This window comes from Strix uralensis, chromosome 33 (assembly GCF_047716275.1).
Source record: "Strix uralensis isolate ZFMK-TIS-50842 chromosome 33, bStrUra1, whole genome shotgun sequence".
In the NCBI taxonomy this organism is placed as follows: Eukaryota; Metazoa; Chordata; class Aves; order Strigiformes; family Strigidae; genus Strix; species Strix uralensis.
In genome coordinates this window covers 1,417,666-1,435,954 of record NC_134004.1, presented here as the reverse complement: position 1 = coordinate 1,435,954, position 18,289 = coordinate 1,417,666, and the positions used below count along the sequence as shown (strand labels likewise).

Sequence of the window (18,289 nt, the reverse complement as noted above, 5' to 3'; positions counted from 1 at the left end):
ACCCCCCCCCACCTGTGCCCGTCCCACCGCCAAGCCCAGGCCCGCGATGGTGAAGGGGGGGCCCCCCCCATCTCCTCCCCCCCACCACCACCACCTCGGCTGTACCCCCCCCGGGGGGGTCCGTTCGCCATGGCGGGGTGGGGGGGACACATCTGGGGCCGGTGGCGGGGGGCCGAAGCCCCCCGACCATAGAGCTGCGCCATGCGGCGGGCGGCGGGCGGCCATGCCGGGAGGCCCTTCCGCTCGCGGCCTCCCCGCTCCCGCTCCCCCGCCGCCCCCCGAGCCCCCCCGAGCCCCCCCGGCCCCCCGCCCAGGCCGGCCGCAGCGGTGAGTCGGGACCAGGGACCCCCCCCCGAAAAGAAAAAGGGTGGACAGGGCCCCCCCCCGCAACTCCCCTTTTCCCCTTCTCGGTGCCCCCCCCGAGATGGCGGCGATGCTGGGGGGGCAAGGGAGGGGGGAGTGTAGCCCCCCCCACCATGTTGGGGGGGGACCCCTCCATGGGGGGGGGGGGGCACGGAGGGGGGATGCTGTCGGGATGGGGAGGGGGATGCTTCAACCCCCAATCCATGGCCTTGGGGTGCCCCCCCCCAGCATCAGGAGGGGAAACTGAGGCATGGAGTGGTTTGCGCCCCCTTTGGGGTGCAGCGGGGACCCCCCCTTGGGGTGCCTCTGTGTCACCCCATTTCTTTACCTGCTCCTTCCCCCACCCCCCCCCCCCGGGCAGGGTCCCCCCGTCTGAGCGTGCTGGGACGGCGGCGATGGACACGGAGGGGGAACCGGCCGGCCGGGACCCCCGGGACCCCCGGGACGCCGAGCTGCCGGAGGGGACCTCCGCAGGTGAGCCCCCCCAAAACAGCACCCAGCCACGGTGAGGGGCTCGGCTGGGGTATCCCCGTGGCATTGCGGGGAGCGGGGCGGTGGTGAGTCCTTTTGTTTTGGGGGGCCCCCCCCCGTGGATCTGCCCCAACCCAGTAATGTGGGGATACCCCGACCCTGCAGCGTGGGGATCCCTCAGTCCTGGGGGGTTGGGGGACCCTGATCCCAGAGGGTGTGGGTGTCCCGTTCCCACGGAATAGGGGTACCCCAATCCCAGGGGATGGGGGTACCCCAGGGATGTGGGGATGTCCTATTCCCATGGCATGGGCGTACCCCAATCCCAGGGTTTAGGGGTGCCCCAAGCCCACAGCACGTGGGTACTCCAGTCCTGGGGTGTAGGAGTGTCCCATTCCCATGGCACGGGGGTACCCTGATCTCGGGGTATGGGGGTACCCTGATCCCACAGCACGTGGGTACCCCAGTCCTGGGGTGTAGGACTGTCCCATTCCCATGGCATGGGGGTACCCCGATCCCGGGGTATGGGGGTACCCTGATCCCACAGCACGTGGGTACCCCAGTCCTGGGGTACAGGGATGCACCATTCCCATGGCACAGGGGTACCCCGATCCCGGGGTATGGGGGTACCCTGATCCCACAGCACAGGGGTACCCCAGTCCTGGGGTGCAGGGATGCACCATTCCCATGGCACAGGGGTACCCCGATCCTGGGGTATGGGGCAGCCCCAATCCCACAGCACAAGGGCACTCCAGTCCTGGGGTGCGGGGACGTCTCATTTCTATGGCATGGGGGTACCCCAATTCTGGGGCATGGGGGTACCCCGATCCCACAAGAAGCGGATGCTCCGGTCCTGGGGAGCAGCTGCCCTGGTCCATGCCATGGGGATGCCCCGATCCCAGGGTGTGGGGCTGCTCCAGTCCCTCAGAGTGGGGATACCCCGATCCCCTGGCACAGGGATACCCCAATCCCGGGGTACAGGGGTGCCCCAACCCCATGGCACGGGGATACCCCAATCCTGGGGTGCAGGGATGTCCCGACTGCACGGTGTGGAGATGCCCCAGTGTGGGGGTTCGGGAACGTCCCATGTCTGTGGCGCAGGTGTGTTCCAGTCTCGGGGTGCAGGGGTTCCCCATTCCGGTGGCATCGGGATACCCTGATCTGGGGGTGCAGGGGTGTCCTGATCACATGACATGGGAATGCCCTGATTTGGGGGTGCAAGGATGCCCCATTGGTGTGGCCTGGGGACACGCTGATCCTGGGGTGCAGGGACATCCTGATCACACAGTGTGGGGATGCCCCAGTCCTGGGGTGCAGGGATGTCCCGATTTTGGGGTGCAGGGGTGCCCTGCTCCCACACCATGGGGGTGCCCCAGTCCTGGGGTGCAGGGACATCCTGATCACACGGCATGGAGGTGCTCTGATCTTGGGGTGCGGGGATGTCCCCATCCCACAGCGTGGGGATGCCTCGATCCCAGGGTGCAGGATGTCCTGATTTTGGGGTGCAGGGGTGCCCTGCTCCCGCACCGTGGGGTTTCCTGGCACCCCAACTCCAGCCCTGGTTCACAGAGGGAATTTGGGCACCGGGTGCCCCTGGGTGGTGCCATCCCTGCCCGGTGCACCCCGAGTTGGGACACTCGTCCGTGGGGTGGGACGGGGCGGGTTGGGGCGGGTCGAGCCAGGAGTTAAACCTGGCTTGGGAGCAGGACAGGGGTGTCACCGCTGTCCCCAAACCAGAGAGGGGACAGGGGAGGTGGGAAAGGGATGGAGGGGGGGCAGAGCGGATGGGGAAGGGACAGAGGGGACAGAAGGATGCAGAAGGGACAAAAGGGATGGGGAAGGTGGAAAAGGGATGGAGATCGGGGAGTAGGAATGGAGAAGTGTGAGTAGAGATGGGGAAGGTGGAAAAGGGCTGGAGAAGGAGGAGTAGGGAGGGAGAAAGGAGAGTAGGGATGGAAAGGGAAGAGTAGGGATGGAGAAGGTGGAAAAGGGCTGGAGAAGGGGGAGTAGGGATGGAGAAGAGGAGTAGGGATGGAGAAGAGGAGTAGGGATGGGGAAAGGGGAGTAGGGATGGAGAAGAGGAGTAGCGTTGGAGAAGGTGGAAAAGGGATGGAGAAGGGGGAGTAGGGATGGGGAAGGTGGTAAAGGGGTGGGTAAGGGGATGGAGTAGAGATGGAGAGGAGAAGGAGTAGAGATAGAGAAGGAGGAGCAGGGATGGAGAAGGGAGAGTAGGGATGGAAAGGGAGGAGTAGGGCTGGAGAAGGTGGAAAAAGGATGGAGAAGGGGGAGTAGGGATGGAAAGGGAAGAGTAGGGATGGAGAAGTGTGAGTAGAGATGGGGAAGGTGGAAAAGGGCTGGAGAGGGAGGAGTAGGGATGGAGAAAGGAGAGTAGGGATGGAAAGGGAAGAGTAGGGATGGGGAAGGTGGAAAAAGGATGGAGAAGGGGGAGTAGGGATGGAAAGGGAAGAGTAGGGATGGAGAAGGTTGAAAAGGGCTGGAGAAGGGGAGTAGGGATGGAAAAGAGGAGTAGGGATGGGGAAAGGGGAGTAGGGATGGAGAAGAGGAGTAGCATTGGAGAAGGTGGAAAAGGGGTGGGTAAGGGGACGGAGTAGAGATGGAGAGGAGGAGGAGTAGAGATAGAGAAGGAGGAGCAGGGATGGAGAAGGGAGAGTAGGGATGGAGAAGGTGGAAAAGGGGTGGGTAAGGGGATGGAGTAGAGATGGAGAGAAGGAGTAGGGATAGAGAAGGAGGAGCAGGGATGGAGAAGGGAGAGTAGGGATGGAAAGGGAGGAGTAGGGATGGGGAAGGTGGAAAAGGGCTGGAGAAGGGGGAGTAGGGATGGAGAAGAGGAGTAGGGATGGAGGAGTAGGGATGGGGAAAGGGGAGTAGGGATGGAGAAGAGGAGTAGGGATGGACAAGCAGGGATGGGGAAAGGGGAGTAGGGATGGAGAAGAGGAGTAGCGTTGGAGAAGGTGGAAAAGGGGTGGAGAAGGGGGAGTAGGGATGGAGAAGAGGAGTGGGGCTGGAGAAGGGACGCGGGGGCTGGAGGAGGCACAGCGGGCCGGGGAAGGCTCGGTGGGGACGCAGCCGCGGCCCAGCCCCGTCCCCTGGGTGCCAGCCGTCCCCCCGCCGGTGCCCAGCTCTCCTCTCCCCGCAGCCCCCCCCAGCCCCCCGGCCTCCGGCAGCGAAGCGCCCGCCCGCCCGCCCCGGCCGCCGCGCAAAACCCCGGCGCGTCGACCCGCCCGAACGCCGGCGACGCCGCGGGGCCTGGGCCCGCTGAAGGAGCTGCTGGGCTTACGGGGGGGTCGCCTGCGCCCCACCATCTGCAGCGAGTGCGGGAAGGGGTTCAGCCGCAGCTCGGACCTGGCGCGTCACCAGATCACCCACACCGGGGAGAAGCCCTACACCTGCGGCGCCTGCGGCAAAGGCTTCAGCCAGAACTCCAACCTGGTCACCCACCAACGCATCCACACCGGCGAGAAGCCCTACGGCTGCGGCGCCTGCGGGAAACGCTTCAGCGAGAGCTCGGCCCTCATCCAGCACCAGCGGACCCACACCGGGGAGAAGCCCTACAGCTGCGGCGAGTGCGGGAAGCGCTTCAGCGTCAGCTCCAACCTCATCCGCCACCGCCGCACCCACAGCGACGAGAAGCCCTACATCTGCGGGGAGTGCGGCGACGGCTTCCGCCACAAATCCCAGCTCCGGCGGCACCAGAAGCTTCACGTTGCGTGATGGGGACGCCAGGGGGACGTTGGGATGGGGGTGATTTTCGGGGTGTATCTGGAACCACAAGTCCCAGCTCTGTTGGCACCAGAAGCTTCACGTTGCGTGATGGGGACACCAGGGGGGACGTCGGGATGGGGGTGATTTTCGGGGTGTATCTGGAACCACAAGTCCAAGCTCCATCGGCACCAGAAGCTTCATGTTGCGTGATGGGGACATCGGGATGGGGGTGATTTTCGGGGTGTATCTGGCACCAAAAATCCCACCTCCATCAACACCAGAAGCTTCACATTGTGTGGGGGGACGCCAGGGGGGACGTCAGGATGGGGGTGATTTTTGGGGTGTATCTGGCACCAAAAATCCCAGCTCTGTCGGCACCAGAAGCTTCACGTCGTGTGATGGGGACACCAGGGGGGACGTCGGGATGGGGGTGATTTTCGGGGTGTATCTGGCACCAAAAATCCCAGCTCTGTCGGCACCAGAAGCTTCACGTCGTGTGATGGGGACGCCAGGGGGACGTCGGGATGGGGGTGATTTTCGGGGTGTATCTGGCACCAAAAATCCCAGCTCTGTCAGCACCAGAAGCTTCACGTCGTGTGATGGGGACACCAGGGGGGACGTCGGGATGGGGGTGATTTTTGGGGTGTATCTGGAACCACAAGTCCAAGCTCTGTTGGCAGCAGAAGCTTCACGTCATGTGATGGGGATGTCGGGGGGGACGTCGGGATGGGGGTGATTTTCAGGGTGTACCTGGCACCAAAAATCCCAGCTCTGTCGGCACCAGAAACTTCACGTCGTGTGATGGGGACACCAGGAGGGACGTCGGGATGGGGGTGATTTTTGGGGTGTATCTGGAACCACAAGCCCGAGCTCCATTGGCAGCAGAAGCTTCACATTGCATGACAGGGACGCCAGGGGGGATGTTGGGATGGGGGTGATTTTCGGGGTGTACCTGGCACCAAAAATCCCAGCTCTGTTGGCACCAAAAGCTTCACGTCGTGTGATGGGGACACCAGGGGGGACATCAGGATGGGGGTGATTTTTGGGGTGTATCTGACACCACAAGTCCGAGCTCCATTGGCAGCAGAAGCTTCACGTTGCGTGACGGGGACGCCAGTGGGGATGTCGGGATGGGGGTGACTTTTGGGGTGTATCTGGAACCAAAAATCCCACCTCCGTCAACACCGGAAGCTTCACATCGTGTGATGGGGACGCCGGGGGGGGACATCAGGATGGGGGTGATTTTCGGGGTGTATCTGGAACCACAAGTCCCTGCTCTGTCAGCACCAGAAGCTTCACATCACATGACAGTGACACTGGGGGGGGGACGTCAGGATGGGGGTGGTTTTTGGGGTGTATCTGGCACTAAAAATCCCAGCCCCGTCAGCACCAGAAGCGTCATGTGTGACAGGGATGCTGGGGGACGTTGGGATGGGGGTGATTTTTGGGGTGTATCCCCCACCAAGGGGGAGTGGGGCACCACAAATCCCAGCTCTGTCGGCACCAGAAGCTTCACGTCGCGTGACGAGGATGCCGGGGGATGTCGGGATGGGGGTGATTTTTGGGGTGTATCCCCCACCAGGAGGGAGCGGGGCACCACAAGCTCCGTCAGCACCAGAAGTTTCACACCGTGTGACAGGGACACCGGGGGGGACATCGGGGTGGGGGTGATTTTGGGGGGGTGTTGCCCCAGCGAGGGTTGGGGGCTGCAGCGGGCCGGGGCTGGACGCGCCCATGGCAGAACCGGGATTAGGTGCCTTCCCCCCCCCTCTCCGAGTACCCCCCAAAGCCAAGGGGAGGTTGGGGGGGGACACACAGTGTTGGGGCGCACGGTTCTGCCGATGAGATCAATAAAATGTCCCCGAGCAGCAGCGGCACTTGCTGAGCAGTTTCGGGGACCCGCAGGGGCCGAGGCGGCGGTGACGACAGCAGCGTTTTTTTTTTCCCCATCATCTTCCTTTTCATCATTTTCCCATTTTTTTTCCCCCATCATCATCATCCTCTTCCCGGCCGGGGCTGGAGCGGCGCCGGGTGCCCCGCGGGGACGGCTCCCACGCCCGCGCCCGCACGCGCCACCCAACCGCCCCGCGGCCGCCACCACGACGGGGACCCGCCGATCCCCACCCTCGCACCCCCAAACCCTCCCCGAGGCGGCGGCGGCGGGGGGAGGGCTCAGCGGGGTGTAAAAAGGGGATGCTGGGGGCACCCCCAAAACCCCAACACCCGGGGCCGAGCTGGGCGCGATCCCGCTAACGAAGGCGCCGGCCTCGTTGCATAATTTCCAACCATTTTTTTTTGCCGGCGGGTGGGGGAAATGCGCTGGGTTGGAGCTGGAGCCGTTACACAAAGGGGGGGGGTTAGGGGGGATCCGGCTGCTCCTTTTTCCCCCCCTCCCGCACCCCCAAAAAAACAGCCTCGTTGAATCCCCCCAAACCCACCTGACCGGGAACATTTTCCAAGCAGAGCGTGAAAAAAAAAAAAAAACACAAATCCACGATTCCCCGTCACCGGAGGGGCTGAGCCCCCCCCCCCCAGCCCCGTCCTCCCCACCGGGACCCATCGCTTGGCTGTGGGGTTTGGGGGTGTCGTAGTTGGGGTTCTCCCTTCCAAGGTTTCACCCCCATTTTTTATTATTTTTTTTTTTTTGCTCGCCGAGTGGAAAAAAGCATCCGGCTCGCGGCGAGGCGGCAGCAGGGCCGGGGGAATGGGATGACGCTGGGACCTTCCTGTTCCCGGCCTCCCCCAAACGCAGCCTCGCGCCCGGGGGCCAGCGCCAGCCCTCGCACCCCCAAACCCCTCACCAGGGACCCCCCCAAAACCCCCTTCGCCCCCCCCCCCCCCTCCCAGACCCCATCACGCTGCCTCATCCTTCGGCCTCGGAGAGGTGAGTTGGAGGCCGGTGGGTGTTGGGGGACACACACACGCGCATGTCCTTGGGGTTGGCTTGGGGAGGGGGGGGGCAGGAAAAGGGGGACCCCTCAAAAAAAAATGGGGCACCCCCCCCACCTCGGGATGGGGCTGGGGGAGCTGTTGGAGGGGGGCCAGGGAGCGGCGGTGGATGGCGGGGGGGGGGGGGTCCCGGCGCTTTGGTTTTCCTTTGTGCCTCGTGGCCCCGGCGCTGCGGCCCCCACCCCGAAAATAAATTTGGGGGGGCGAGAGCGGGGGGGAAACTGAGGCAGGGAGAGGGGATGGGGGGGTAAAGGTCGGGGGCTGGGGGCTGCATTGGCCTTGCAGTGCCTGTGCCCCCCCCCGTGGGGCGGTGCTGCAAGACCCCTTCCCCCCCCCAAGATGTGGGGGGGGGCTCAGCTCGGCCCCCCCCAGCCCCATTTGCCCCCTCCCCCCCCCGGGGCAGGGAGCAGCCCCGAACCCTCTTTCTTGTACCCCCCAATTTGGGGAGGGGCGCACAGATTAAGGTCAAAGGCAACTTGGCGGGGGGGGGGGGGGAATATCTCCGTGCCTCAGTTTCCCCCGCTGAAGGGCACGGGGCTGGAAATTTGGCTTTTTCAGCCCATTTAGACCCCACAGGGCCCCCCCCCCAAAAAAAAAAACCCCAGCAGGGGCCCCGAGTGCTGCCGAGCAGAGCTGGGGGTCTCGAATGCATGGGGGGGGGGGGTCCCTGGGAGAGGACCCAGCGCCCCCCAACACCCTGGGGGAGCATTTGGGCTCCGCGTGCCCTGAGTGCCTGGGGTGGGGGGGTGAGGCAGCATCCCCGGGGGGGGGCACTGAGCACCTTTGGGGTGCACTGGGCAGTTTGGGGGGGCCACGGGGCAGCTTTGGGGGTGCATTGAGCAACTTTGCGGTGTCTCAGGCAGCCTGGGGGGGGGCACTGGGCAGCTTTGGGGTGCACTGGGCAGCCTGGGGGGGGGCACTGAGCGGCTTTAGGGTGCACTGGGCAGTTTGGGGGGGGCACTGGGTGGCTTTGGGGGTGCAATGGGCAGTTTGGGGGTGCACTGGGCAGCTTTGGAGTGCACTGGGCGGCTTTGGGGTGTCTCAGGCAGCCTGGGGGGGGGCACTGGGCAGCTTTGGGGTGCACTGGGCAGCCTGGGGGGGGGGCACTGAGCGGCTTTAGGGTGCACTGGGCAGTTTGGGGGGGGGGACTGGGTGGCAGTTGGGGGGGGCACTGGATGGCTTTGGGGGTGCACTGGATGGCTTTGGGGGTGCACTGGGCAGTTTGGGGGGGCACTGGGCAGCTTTGGAGTGCACTGGGCGGCTTTGGGGGTGCACTAGGCAGTTTGGGGGGGCACTGGGTGGTTTTGGGGGGTGTACGCCCCTTCGGGGTGCACCACGGTCCGTGGCAGGAGGGTACAGGAGGCTTTGGGGTGCACCAGGCGCTAACGGGGTACCCAGGGAGGGGGACTGTGGGCACCCTCGGGGTGCACTGGGCAGGCTGGGCAGGGGGGTGCAGGCGGTTTTGGGGTGCACCAGGATTCCCGGAGGGGCGCGGACACCTTCGGGTGCAGCGGGCACCCCGAGGGGGGGCTGAGGGCATCTTTGGGGTGCAAAGGGCACCCTGGGGGGATGTAGGCAACTTTGGGGTACACTGAGTGTCTTTGGGGGGTACAGGCAGTTCTGGGGGGACCCTGGGAGGGGGTACAGGCACCTTTGGGGTGCAGCTGGAATCCTGGGGGGGGGGGGGGGGAGGGGATGCAGGCACTTTTGGGGTGCACCCAGGAGAGGGGTACAAGCGCACCGGGGGTGCACTGGGCATCCTGGGGAGGGGTGCAGGTTCTTTTGGGGTGCACCGAGCGCCTTTGGGAAGGTGCAGGCACCGGGGGGGGGCACCCCGGGAGTACAGACACTTTTGGGGTGCAGTAGGCAACCTGAGGGGGATGCGGGCACTTTTAGGGTGCACAGGGCACCCCAAGAAAGGGGTACAGGCACCTTCTGGGTGCACCGGGCACCCTGGGGAGATGCAGACACTTTTGGGGTGCACCGGGCACCCCAGGAGGGGGGTACAGGCCCTTTTGGGGTGCAGCAGGAAGTCGGGGGGGTGCAGGCATTTTTGGGGTACACCAGGCACCCCACAAAGGGGATACAAACACCGCGGGGGGGGGGGGGGGAGCGGGCGGCACTTTTGGGGCGCAGCGGACACCCGGGGGGGATGAAATCACTTTGGGGGGGCTCCGATCACCCTGGGGACACCCCCCCCCGGACTTAGGGGGTCTCTCCGCGGTGTCGCGGGGGTCTCTGAGGCCCGACACCCCCCCCCCCGGCGGGGGCCGGGCCCGCGCGGAGCCGCCGCCCCCTCGGGCCGGGCGGGCGGCGGAAGCGGCGGAGCCGCCGCCGCGGCCGGTGAGCGCGGGGGGGGGCAGGGAAGGTGGAGACGGGGGGCGGGGGGGGGGGCCGGGGCCGCCCCTCCCAGCCCCGGGGATGCTCGGGGGTCCCTGCACCCCCCCCCCACCCCCCAGCTGGGTCCCGTGCCCCCCCTCCGCTTCCCCCCGGCCAAGATGGCCCCGGCCGCCGCCTGGCACCGGGACCGGCCCCCCCGGAGGGTTCAGGGACACCCCCCCCCCCCGCGGGGATGGATTCTCCCCCCCCCCCCCTCCCGGTGCTGCAGGACCCCGGAGCGGAGCGGGGGGGAGCAAAGAGGGGGCGCACCCCAGGAGGGGGGGGATGCGCAGGGGCGTGTTGCAGCCCCCCCCCCCAGTCCGGGGAGGGGGGGGGGGGGGCAGATTCATGGGGTGAGTGACAAATGCCCCCCCGCCAGCTGCGGCGCTGTAACCACTCGTGTCCGTGTGCCCCCCCCGGCCCCCCCCCAGATCTCGGGGGTCCACGTCAGGGCAGAGCCGCGGGGCCGAGTCCGGAGCAGCAGCGGGACCCCCCCAAAACCCCCGGGAGACCAGGTAACGGGGGTGGTGGTGGTGGGGGGGTGTCAGGGGGAGTAAGGGGGGGGGCACGAAGGGATTTGGGGTCACGTGGAGGGATTGGGGGGAGGCTACGAAGGGATTTGGGGGCGCACAGAGGGAGTTTGGGGCGGCACAAGGAGGTTTGGGGCGGTACGATGGGATTTGGGGGGGCACAGCGGGATTTTGGGGGGACACAGGGATTTTGGGGGGGCACAGTGGGATTTGGGGGGGCACAGCGGGATTTTGGGGGGGCACAGCGGGATTTTGGGGTGGCACAAGGGGATTTGAGGTGGCACAGCGGGATTTTGGGGTCACACAGAGGGATTTGGGGAGGCACAGAGGGATTTTGGGGTCACACAGAGGGATTTTGGGGTCACACAGAGGGATTTAGGCCAACACAGAGGGGATTTGGAGCAGCATAAAGGGACCTGGGGGGCACAAAGAGACTTGCCCCCCCCCCCCGCCCCAGCAGCAGGACCCGGCCATGGGACAAGAGTAAACGAGATGCAAATTGTCGTGAGGCCGGAGGAATCCAGGATGGGTTTGGGAGCCTGAGGGGGGGCGTCTGGGGCCGGATTTGGGGTGGGGGGGTGGCTCAGGGCTCCCCGCTGCCTCGCAGGACACCGGGGTCCGCCGGCCGCCCCCATGGAGCAGGAGGAGCCCTGCGTGGTGGAGCTGCACGACTCCGACGAGGGGGACATGGTCCGGAGGGTCTACATCGGTGAGGAGGGGGCGAGGGGGGGACCCAGCCCTGGGGGGGGGGTGCTTGGCCACGATGGGGAGGTGCTTGGCCGCGATGGGGGGGTGCCAGCCCCCTCCCCAGCCTCTCCCCCCGCCTCCACCCCCTCCAGCTGACGACGGCATCGTGAGCGACTGCGAGGACGAGGTGCTGCCCCACGAGATCATCCAGACCGTCATCCCCCACAGCCCCCTGGGCCCTAAAAGCAAAAAACGAGGCGGGCAGCCCAGCGCCGGCGCGGCCACGTCGGCGGGAGGCTACGGCGAGGAAGAGGAGGAAGGGGAAGGCGTGGGGGGACGGCACCGGGGCGGCCGGCAGCGCCCCTTTATCTGTAACGAGTGCGGGAAGAGTTTCAGCCACTGGTCGAAGCTGCTGCGGCACCAGCGGACTCACACCGGGGAACGGCCCAGCACCTGCGGCGAGTGCGGCAAAAGCTTCAGCCAAAACTCCCACCTGGTTCAGCACCGGCGGACGCACACCGGGGAGAAGCCGTATCGCTGCGGGGACTGCGGCAAGAGCTTCAGCTGGAGCTCCAACCTCATCCAGCACCAACGCATCCACACCGGGGAGAAGCCCTACACCTGCGGGCAGTGCGGGAAGAGCTTCACGCAGAGCAAGAACCTCATCAAACACCAACGCACCCACTCGGGCGCTCGGCCCCACCGCTGCGGGCAGTGCGGGCGCGGTTTCGCCCAAAGCACCAACCTGCTGAAGCATCAACGCGTTCACGCCGCCCGCGGGCAGCCGGCGCCGTGCCCCGAGTGCGGGCAGAGCTGCCGCGACGGGGCCGAGCTGGAGCGGCACCGGGCGCAGGCTCACGGGCACGAGCCCTACATCTGCGTGGAGTGCGGGGAGAGCTTCGCCAAGAGCGCCACGCTCAACCGCCACAAGCGCGTCCACAAGCCGCTCTTCGTGCGTTGAGAGCGGCGGGGGGGGGCAGTGGGAGGGGAGGGGGGGACACACACGGACTGTGCTGCGGGCAGGGGGACGGCGGGACAGCGAGCTGGGGGGACATGGACTGCGCTGTGGGCAGGGGGACGGGGGACAGCTGGGGGGGACGTGGTGCTGTGGGCAGGGGGACGGGGGGACAGCTGGGGGGGACGTGGTGCTGTGGGCAGGGGGACGGGGGACAGCTGGGGGACACATGGACTGCGCTGTGGGCAGGGGGACGGGGGACAGCTGGGGGGGACGTGGTGCTGTGGGCAGGGGGACGGGGGGACAGCTGGGGGACACATGGACTGCGCTGTGGGCAGGGGGACGGGGAGACAGCGAGCTGGGGGGGACACGGGCTGTGCTGGGGGCAAGGGGACAAGGTGACACTGAGCTGGGGGACACATGGACTGTGTTATGGGCAGGGGAACGGGGTGACACCACACTGGGGGACACCCAGACTGCGCCATGGGCAGGGGGACAAGGTGACGCTGAGCTGAGGGACACCCAGACTGTGCCATGGGCAGGGGGACAAGGTGACACTGAGCTGGGGGACACATGGACTGTGCTATGGGCAGGGGAACGGGGTGACACCACACTGGGGGACACACGGACTGTGCTGCAGGCAGGGGGACAAGGTGATGCCAACCCAGGGGACACCCAGACTGCTGTGGCCAGGGGGACAAGGTGACACCGAGCAGAGGGACATATGGACTGTGCTATGGGCAGGGGAATGGGGTGACACCACACTGGGGGACACCCAGACTGTGCTGTGACCAGGGGGATGAGGTGACACTGAGCTGGGGGACATATGGACTGTGCTACAGGCACAATGATGGGGTGACACCAAACTGGGGGACACCTGGACTGGTGTGGGCAGGAGGATGTGGTGACAGTGAACTGGGGGGGGGACACGGACTGTGCTGTGGGAAAGGGAACGGGGTGACACCACACTGGGGACACACAGACCGTGCTGTGGGCGTGGGGACAAGGTGACGCTGAGCTGGGGGACACATGGACAGTGCTGTGGGTGACACCGAACTGGGGGGGGGGGGGGGGATATGGACTGTCGTGTGGGCAGGGGGTGCGGTGACAGCGAGCTGGGGGACACATGGACTGTTGTGGGCAGGGGGACAAGGTGACACCAACCCAGGGGACACCTGGACTGTGCTGGGGGAAGGGGGACGAGGTGACACCAACCCAGGGGACACCTGGACTGCGCTGGGGGCAGGGGGACGTGGTGACAGTGAGCTGGGCAACACAGGGACTGTTGTGGGGGCAGGGGGACAAGGTGACACTACCCCAGGGGACACACAGACTGCACCCTGGACAGCGGGACAGGGTGACACTACGCAGAGGGGGGGACACGGAGTGTGGTGGGGGCAGGTGGAGGGGGTGACACCACCCCAGAGGACACAGGGACTGTGGGGGGGGGCAGGGGGACAAGGTGACACCACCCCAGGGGACACAGACGGTGCTGGGGGCAGGGGGACAAGGTGACACCAGGCCCCACCGGACACTTGCGCTTTGTGTGGCCCCCACTGGCCACGGGCTGGCCCTGGGTGACCCCGTGTCGGGGTTGGAGCCTATAGATGTACATATGGGGGGGGGGGGGGGGGGGGCACACACACGCGTAGGGTAGAAGCTGGGGGGGGGGGGGGGGGGGCACCAGGCAGCCCCCGCGCTGGGGAGGGGGTGGGCAGCGCGGCTGGAGGGGGCCACGGCCGTGGAATAAAGTTCTATTTGGGGGAAATGTGGAGTATTTTGTCCTGGGGGGGGGGGTAAAACCCCCACGGGGGTGTCGGGGGGGGCCCTGCTGTGTCCTTGCAGAGGCTGGAGCAGGATTTGCAGCATAAAGTGGCCCCAAATCGCAACCCCCCCCCCCCCAAACGTGTCCCCCAAGAGCACCCCGTTTCCACAAGTCTCTCATTTATTCAGCGCTGTGGCAGCTGCCTACAAAAAGGGGGGGGGGGGCCACGGGAAGGGCGGGGGGGGGGGGCTCCCCACGGCTCCCTCCCTCCGTTCCCAGCCCAGCGGCGATGGTGAGGAGGGGCGGCGCGAGGCTGAAGGCTACGCCTTGGTGGGGGCAGCCTGGGCGGCTCCCAGGGCTGTGAGCTGCTGGATCTTCTGGCTCATCATTTCCACCACGGCTGCGGGGAGAGAAGCGGGGGGGGTTTTTTGGGGTGTTGGGGGGCCCCCCCCCGGGAGCAGGGAGGGAGGGGGGCGCTCACCCTGCTTCATGGCGTGTTTCTCCTGCAGCGCCGGTTGGATTTTCTCCATCTGCTTGGTCAGGAAGTCGATTTTCCGCTTAAAAAAGTCACGGGCGTCGTCTGCAGTCTGGGGGGAGGGAGGGGAAGGGTAAAGGGGGGGTCCCCGCAGCACAAAAAGGGGGAGCTGCTCCCCCCCCCCCCCCCAAAACGCGATCGCTCCCCCTCACCTTCTCCACGTAGTAACCGGTTCCGACGTCGATGAGGACGCGCTCGACGTCCGAGAGCTTCCCGGGGACGTACATCTGGGGGGGGGGGTCAGGGAAAGCGGGGAACCGGGAGGGTGACGCGGCTCCGGCAGCACGGGGGGGGCCGGGGCGTGGCCGGGGGGGGCGTTATGGGGGGACGCAGCCCCGAGGGGAGGGAGTTTGGGGGGCTGCGGGGAGCAGGAAAGGATACGGAGCTGGTGAGCGGCACCAGCAGGTCCTTCCCTGCGGAAAAACAAATGGGGGGGGTGAGGGGAGCCCACGGGGGTGCAGGGGAGGAGGGGGGGGGGACAGCTGGGGCGTCCAGTAGCACCCCTGTGACCCCCCCCCCAGCCTCCCCGGGGGGCACGAGGTGGCAGAGCCTGGGTGAGAGGTGACACGTGATTTGCTCAGAGGGGGGGGGGGGGAAGGGGTGATTTGAGGGGGAGGAGGAGGAGGAAGAAGGGGCTATTGGGGGGTGGGGGGGGAGGAAGAAGGGGCAATTTGGGGGGGGAGGAAGAAGAAGGGGCAATTTGGGGGGGAGGAAGAAGAAGAAGAAGGGGCAATTTGGGGGGGGAGGAGGAAGAAGAAGGGGCAATTTGGGGGGGAGGAGGAAGAAGGGGCAATTTGGGGGGGGAGGAGGAAGAAGGGGCAATTTGGGGGGGGGAGGAAGAAGAAGGGGCAATTTGGGGGGGAGGAGGAGGAAGAAGGGGCAATTTGGGGGGGGGAGGAGGAGGAAGAAGGGGCAATTTGGGGGGGGAGGAGGAAGAAGAAGGGGCAATTTGGGGGGGGAGGAGGAGGAAGAAGGGGCAATTTGGGGGGGAGGAGGAGGAAGAAGGGGCAATTTGGGGGGGGAGGAGGAAGAAGGGGCAATTTGGGGGGGGGAGGAAGAAGAAGGGGCAATTTGGGGGGGAGGAGGAGGAAGAAGGGGCAATTTGGGGGGGGGAGGAGGAGGAAGAAGGGGCAATTTGGGGGGGGAGGAGGAAGAAGAAGGGGCAATTTGGGGGGGAGGAGGAGGAGGAGGAAGGGGCAATTTGGGGGGGAGGAGGAGGAAGAAGGGGCAATTTGGGGGGGGAGGAGGAGGAAGAAGGGGCAATTTGGGGGGGGAGGAGGAAGAAGAAGGGGCAATTTGGGGGGGGAGGAGGAGGAAGAAGGGGCAATTTGGGGGGGGAGGAGGAGGAAGAAGGGGCAATTTGGGGGAGGAGGAGGAGGAGGAAGGGGCAATTTGGGGGGGGAGGAGGAGGAGGAGGAAGGGGCAATTCTGGCGGAGCAGCCGGGGGGGGGAAGGCCGGGGAGGGGGTATTGGCCTCTCGGGGCTTAGCACGGCCCCCCCAGGGCCCAGCCGGGATTGGGGGGGTGGGGGGGGGTGTGGGGGGGCCCCACTCACCCTCATTGCTCTTGTTGAGCACGTTGAGACAGTCCTTGGCCTCCACGTACTTGGTCTGCACCACCTTGAGCTGGGCGATGGAGGACGAGAGGAACTCCACCTCCTGGGGGGGGCACGGCCTGCTCAGCGCCGGGGGGGGGCAACGGTGGGGAGAGGGGGGGGCTGCGGGGAGAGGGGGGGGCACCCCAGGAACATCCCCAAAGAGCGAGAGCCGCAGAGACACCCAGAGCCCAGGGGTGTCCCCCAGGGTGACGCGGGGTGTCGGCACCTCACCCAGTCAGCTCCAGCCTTGTCACCCCCCCCCCCAATCCAGCCACCCAGTTCCTACCCCAGTATTCCCCACGGCCCAGTATGGTCCAGTACATCCCCCCCAGTCCCCCCCACCCCAGCCTGCCCCCACACATCCCCCCCCCAGCCCTGTCTGAGCCAGTCACCCCAGTCCCCCCACCCCAGTCTGCTCCAGACACCCCCACTCAGCCCAGTCTGGGCCAGTCCCCCCAGTCCAGTCTCCCCCCACACATCCCATTCAGCCCAGTCTGGTCTCACACCCCCCTGCCCCCCTCCAGCCCAGTCTGGTCCAGTACATCCCCCCAGTCCAGTCTGCCCCCAGACATACCCCCCAGCCCAGTCTGAGCCAGTCACCCCAGTCTGGTCTCACCCCCCCCACACCTCCAGTCCCTCCAGACCAGTCTGGGCCAGTACATCCCCCCCAGTTTCAACAGCCCTGTCTGCCCCCACACCCCCCCAGTCCCCCAGACCAGTCTGGGCCAGTCACCCCAGTCCCCCCAGCCCAACCTGCCCCCGCACATCCCCTCCCAGCCCAGTCTGGGCCAGTCCCCCCAGTCCCCCCCAGTCCAGTCTCCCCCCACACATCCCCACTCAGCCCAGTCTGGTCTCACCCCCCGCCCTCCTCCAGACCAGTCTGGGCCAGTACATCCCCCCCAGTCCAGCCTGGCCCCACCCCCCCCCCCCATTCCAATGAGGCCCCATAAGCCCCCCCCAGCCCCACGCTCCCACACCTCCACCCCGTCGGCGCGGCCCCAGGCGGGCGGACACGGCCCCCCCCGGGCCCCCCCGGCCCCCCCGCACCTGGTCGAGCTGCCCCTTGAGCAGCTCCAGCTGCGGCAGCGTCAGCTCCGCCACATTCACCGGCTGCGCCATCCCGGGCCGCCGCGACGCTCTGGCACCGCCCGCGCCTCTCGCTGCTCCCCCCCCCACAGCGCCCCCTGGCGGCCGGGGGGACACACCCCAAAAGTCGGGGGGCAGCGCCCCAGGAACCCCCCCCCCAGGGAAAAGAGGCAGCCTCCCGCCATAAAAAGGGGCATCCAAGGTGCCCCCCCCCAAGGGGCTAAAGCGCAGCACCACCGTGGGGACGCAGCCCTGAGCAAGCTGGGGGTGTGTCCCCCCCCCTTCCTGGGACTCCTGGGGTCCCCCCAAACCTAAAAATAAAGAGATGGGGGGGCAGCAGCAAAAGCTGGGGGCTCTGGGTCACCTCCAGCAGCAGAGGAGGAGGGCAGGAGCCTCGGGGACCTTCCCTGGGGGGGGTCCAGCCCTGGGGACAGGGGGCAAATGGGGAGTGGAGGGAGAGGTGGGACATGGGGGGGACAGGGGACAAATGGGGGGGACAGGGGACAAATGGGGGGGACAGGGGACAAATAGGGAGCAGGGGGGGACAGGAGGGACAGAGGAGGAGCAGGGTGGGGGGACGGGACAAATGGGGATCAGGGGGGGGGACAGGAGGGACACGGGGGGACAAGAGGGACAAACATGGAACAGTGGGGGGACAGGGGACAAATGGGGAGCAGGGGCAGACTGGACAGACAGATGGGGACAGGAGGGGGACGGGGGAGCAGGGGTGGGGGGAATAGGAGGGACGTGGGGGGACAGGGGAGAAATGGGGGGGACAGGGTGGGGGGACAGGAGACAAATAGGGAGACGGGGGATAGTAGGGACAGAGGGGGAGCAGGGTGGGGGGAGAGGAGGGACACGGGGGGACAAGAGGGACAAACATGGAACAGTGGGGGGGTCAGGGGGACAAATGGGGAGCAGGGGTGGACAGGAGGGACTGATGGGGACAGGAGGAGCAGGGTGGGGGGAATAGGAGGGATGTGGGGGGACAGGGGACAAATGGGGGGGACAGGGGAGAAATGGGGGGGACAGGGTGGGGGGACAGGAGGGACACGGGGGGACAGGGGACAAATAGGGAGATGGGGGATAGTAGGGACAGAGGGGGAGCAGGGTGGGGGGAGAGGAGGAACACGGGGGGACAAGAGGGACAAACATGGGACAGTGGGGGGTCAGGGGACAAATGGGGAGCAGGGGTGGACAGGAGGGGGACAGGGGAGAAATAGGGGGACAGGAGGGACATGGGGGGACAGAGG

At 66.6% G+C, this 18,289-nt stretch overlaps 1 protein-coding gene and 1 pseudogene across 1 annotated transcript; one reads left to right on the top strand and one right to left on the bottom strand.

Annotated features, from left to right (window-relative positions):
• Positions 1 to 133: 133 nt before the first annotated feature.
• On the top strand, positions 134 to 12,082 carry LOC141936695 (uncharacterized; annotated as a pseudogene).
• Positions 12,083 to 13,981: 1,899 nt separating this feature from the next.
• Positions 13,982 to 17,105, bottom strand: PFDN5 (prefoldin subunit 5). Its single transcript, XM_074853856.1, has 6 exons — positions 16,998 to 17,105; positions 15,909 to 16,011; positions 14,736 to 14,767; positions 14,507 to 14,581; positions 14,301 to 14,406; positions 13,982 to 14,219 (listed from the first exon to the last, which is right to left on the bottom strand). The coding sequence occupies exons 1-6, from the start codon at positions 17,067 to 17,069 to the stop codon at positions 14,140 to 14,142; spliced, it is 468 nt and encodes a 155-aa protein (XP_074709957.1). The 5' UTR covers positions 17,070 to 17,105; the 3' UTR covers positions 13,982 to 14,139.
• Positions 17,106 to 18,289: the final 1,184 nt, after the last annotated feature.